At 53.4% G+C, this 2,500-nt stretch overlaps 1 protein-coding gene across 1 annotated transcript in view; it reads left to right on the top strand.

Moving 5' to 3' along the window:
• DRGX (dorsal root ganglia homeobox) overlaps positions 1–2,500 on the top strand; it is a 27,250-nt gene that overhangs the window by 9,129 nt on the left and 15,621 nt on the right. Inside the window, exon 6 of the mRNA XM_003801658.2 lies at positions 5–117. Within this exon, the coding sequence (XP_003801706.1) occupies positions 5–117 (113 nt within the window). The remainder of the gene's footprint in view (positions 1–4; positions 118–2,500) is intronic.

The following is a 2,500-nucleotide window of genomic DNA, read 5'->3' as shown; positions in this document are numbered from 1 at the left end:
CCAGCCTGGGGCGAACAGTGGGGCCCACAGGACCTTTCTTCCCCTCTTGCTTGCCCGGGACCCTCCTGAACACAGCCACCTATGCCCAGGCCTTGTCCCACGTGGCCTCCCTGAAAGGTGAGTTCCAGCTGGCTGGTGGGCGCAGCCTCATGGGGACAGTGGAGATTGTGCCACTGCTGTCGTGGCTCAGTTCTCCTCCCTTCTCCTCTGGGTAGTCACAGCCAGGGCCAGGCGCCATGGTTTCCACACCAGCCATCTCAGATTTGGGGTTGCTTAGCATTGTTCTGCTGACAGGCACGGGGCTTGTCCAGGAGTTTGCTTCACAAGTGAGCACTGCGTGTTCATGGCCTCCTCCTTCTTCCCAGTACCAGTTTTAGCTTCTAACCTGCAGCTCCTGGGAAAGGACCCTCTCTGGATGTGCAGCGGCCCCTCTGCCTTCCCAGGAACTCCTGACACCAGAGAAGTCTGAGTGGTCAGGGTTTGTGGCCCTGCAGAGGAGGCAGGAATCCCAGTGTGCTCATGAAACGTGGGCATATCCGTGTGCACGGTGGGGGCCCTCCTTGGGAGCTGCCGTATCCCCCAGTGAGATATCCTTCTTGACTACCATCAGGGGCATGTTAGGGCCTGTGACACACTCACGTTTCCGGATCCAGACAGGTGATGAGTGTGTGGGTGTCGTCTCTTATTCACCAAACACACATGAGCTCTTGCTCACTTTTCTTGGAACATGCTGCCCTCTTGGTCTAGTTGTCATCTTCCCACGACTGAGAGAGGTGTGGATATAAGGCACATCTCTCTACCATTGGAAAGAGTTATGTACGGAAGGCCACTGCGGAACCCTCAAATCTGGGTTGAACAGAGGTGGGTGGGAGTGGTGGTAGTGGGAGGGCTGGGGAGCATTTGCCCATTCAAGGATCGGCTGATGCTCAAGCCAGCTGATTGTGGTCAAGTGGGAATGTGGATATAGCATTGCCAGAATGGCTGGATTTTCAGGAGAAGCTTGAAATCTGGAGTTATATTTGAAGTGTTCTTGTTTTAGTTCAGGCTGCTATAACAAAGTCCCGTAGATAGAGTGGCTTAGAAACAATAGCAATTTTTTCTTACAGTTCTGGAGGCTGGGAGTCTGAGATCAGGGTGCCAACAGAGTTGTGTTCTGTTGAGAGCTCTCTTCTGGGGTTGCAGACTGCAGACGTCTTGTTGTGGAAAGAGAGTGAGGTCCTCTTTTTATTAGGGCACTAATCCCATCCAGAAGGGCTCCACCCTCATGACCTCTTTCTTCCCAAAGTCCTCACTTCCAGTTACCATCACAGGATCCTAAATGATACAACTTTTGGGAGGGCATCAGCATTCAGTCTCATCTTTTAAATGTTGCCTCTAAGTCTTTGGACCGAACTGGTATATCCTTGTTCAGATCTGCTGGGGGCCTGCTGTTTTGTGGACCCCAGCTGGGCTGGCAGGGGCTGTCCTGCCACCCCTCCCACCTCTGCATACAAACTTCCTCTTCAGCCTCCAGCTAAGTTCTCCCTGGGCTCATCCTGACACCTTCATGGCCATCCCCTCTAGACTCATTTCCATCTGAACTCCCAGACAGTTGGCTTTTTAATCTCTGACATTGAGAGTTGTGTTGGAAAGGGAGGAAGATGAGCCATTATCAAAAACTGCTCCTGTGCTCCTTCAGGCCATCTCCTAGCATAGTCCCATTTAATTCTCACGATGACACAGTCAGCATTATACCAGGGCACAGTTAGTGAGTGGAGCTGGGTTTGCTCTGAGAGAAAGGCTGTTGCGGGTTGGGGTAGCTTTGTATTCCAAAAGCACCCAACCCCATTGTGGTGGCACTTGTGGAAGTGTGGTATCTGGTTCTGTGAGCTGCCAGTCCCTGGGGCTGCCTCTGAGTCAGGGCAGCCTTGCGCTTCTCCAGGAGGGCTCAGTGGCCCTTGGAGGTGAGCTTGGGGAACTCTGCTTCGTGACTCTGGGTGACAGGTGTGTTCTTGCTGCACAGCCAACTTCTAAACACCCTTGGGGCTAAATGTTTGACTGCTTTTTTGGAAAACATGTGAAGCGCTTTGGGGCCAGAACAGTTTTCTGACCCTTGCGGCCCAGTCTCCTCCTTTGCCCACACTTCCCCACGCTGTAGAAATTAAGCATGTAGCCTGATCTAAGCCCAGGACAGAAGTCACCCCCAGTTTTTAGGATCTGGCTCAGTACTAGGAGCTCTGGGCTGTGATCCAGGCTCCCTCACTTCCCCTGTACCCCAGTGGTGGCTGGGCTGCCAGATGCTGAGCAGAGCTGCTGGCTTAACCCAGTCTCCGCTCCTCAGGCCTGCACTCTGCTTCCCAGGGGCTGCTGGTCAGCTAGGGGACCACTGTGGCTAGCTGGGAGGTGCATCCTGCATGCTGGTGACAGAGGACACCTGATGGGGGCTCTTCTCACAAATGAGAAACTGAGGCTCGAAAAAAATCACTTGTTTACTGATTCAGCTGGGTTTCCCCTCTGAGGC

Source organism: Otolemur garnettii, unplaced genomic scaffold (genome assembly GCF_000181295.1).
Source record: "Otolemur garnettii isolate 467f Iridium unplaced genomic scaffold, OtoGar3 scaffold00217, whole genome shotgun sequence".
NCBI classification, from domain to species: domain Eukaryota; kingdom Metazoa; phylum Chordata; class Mammalia; order Primates; family Galagidae; genus Otolemur; species Otolemur garnettii.
This window is presented reverse-complemented; position numbering and strand designations above follow the sequence as displayed.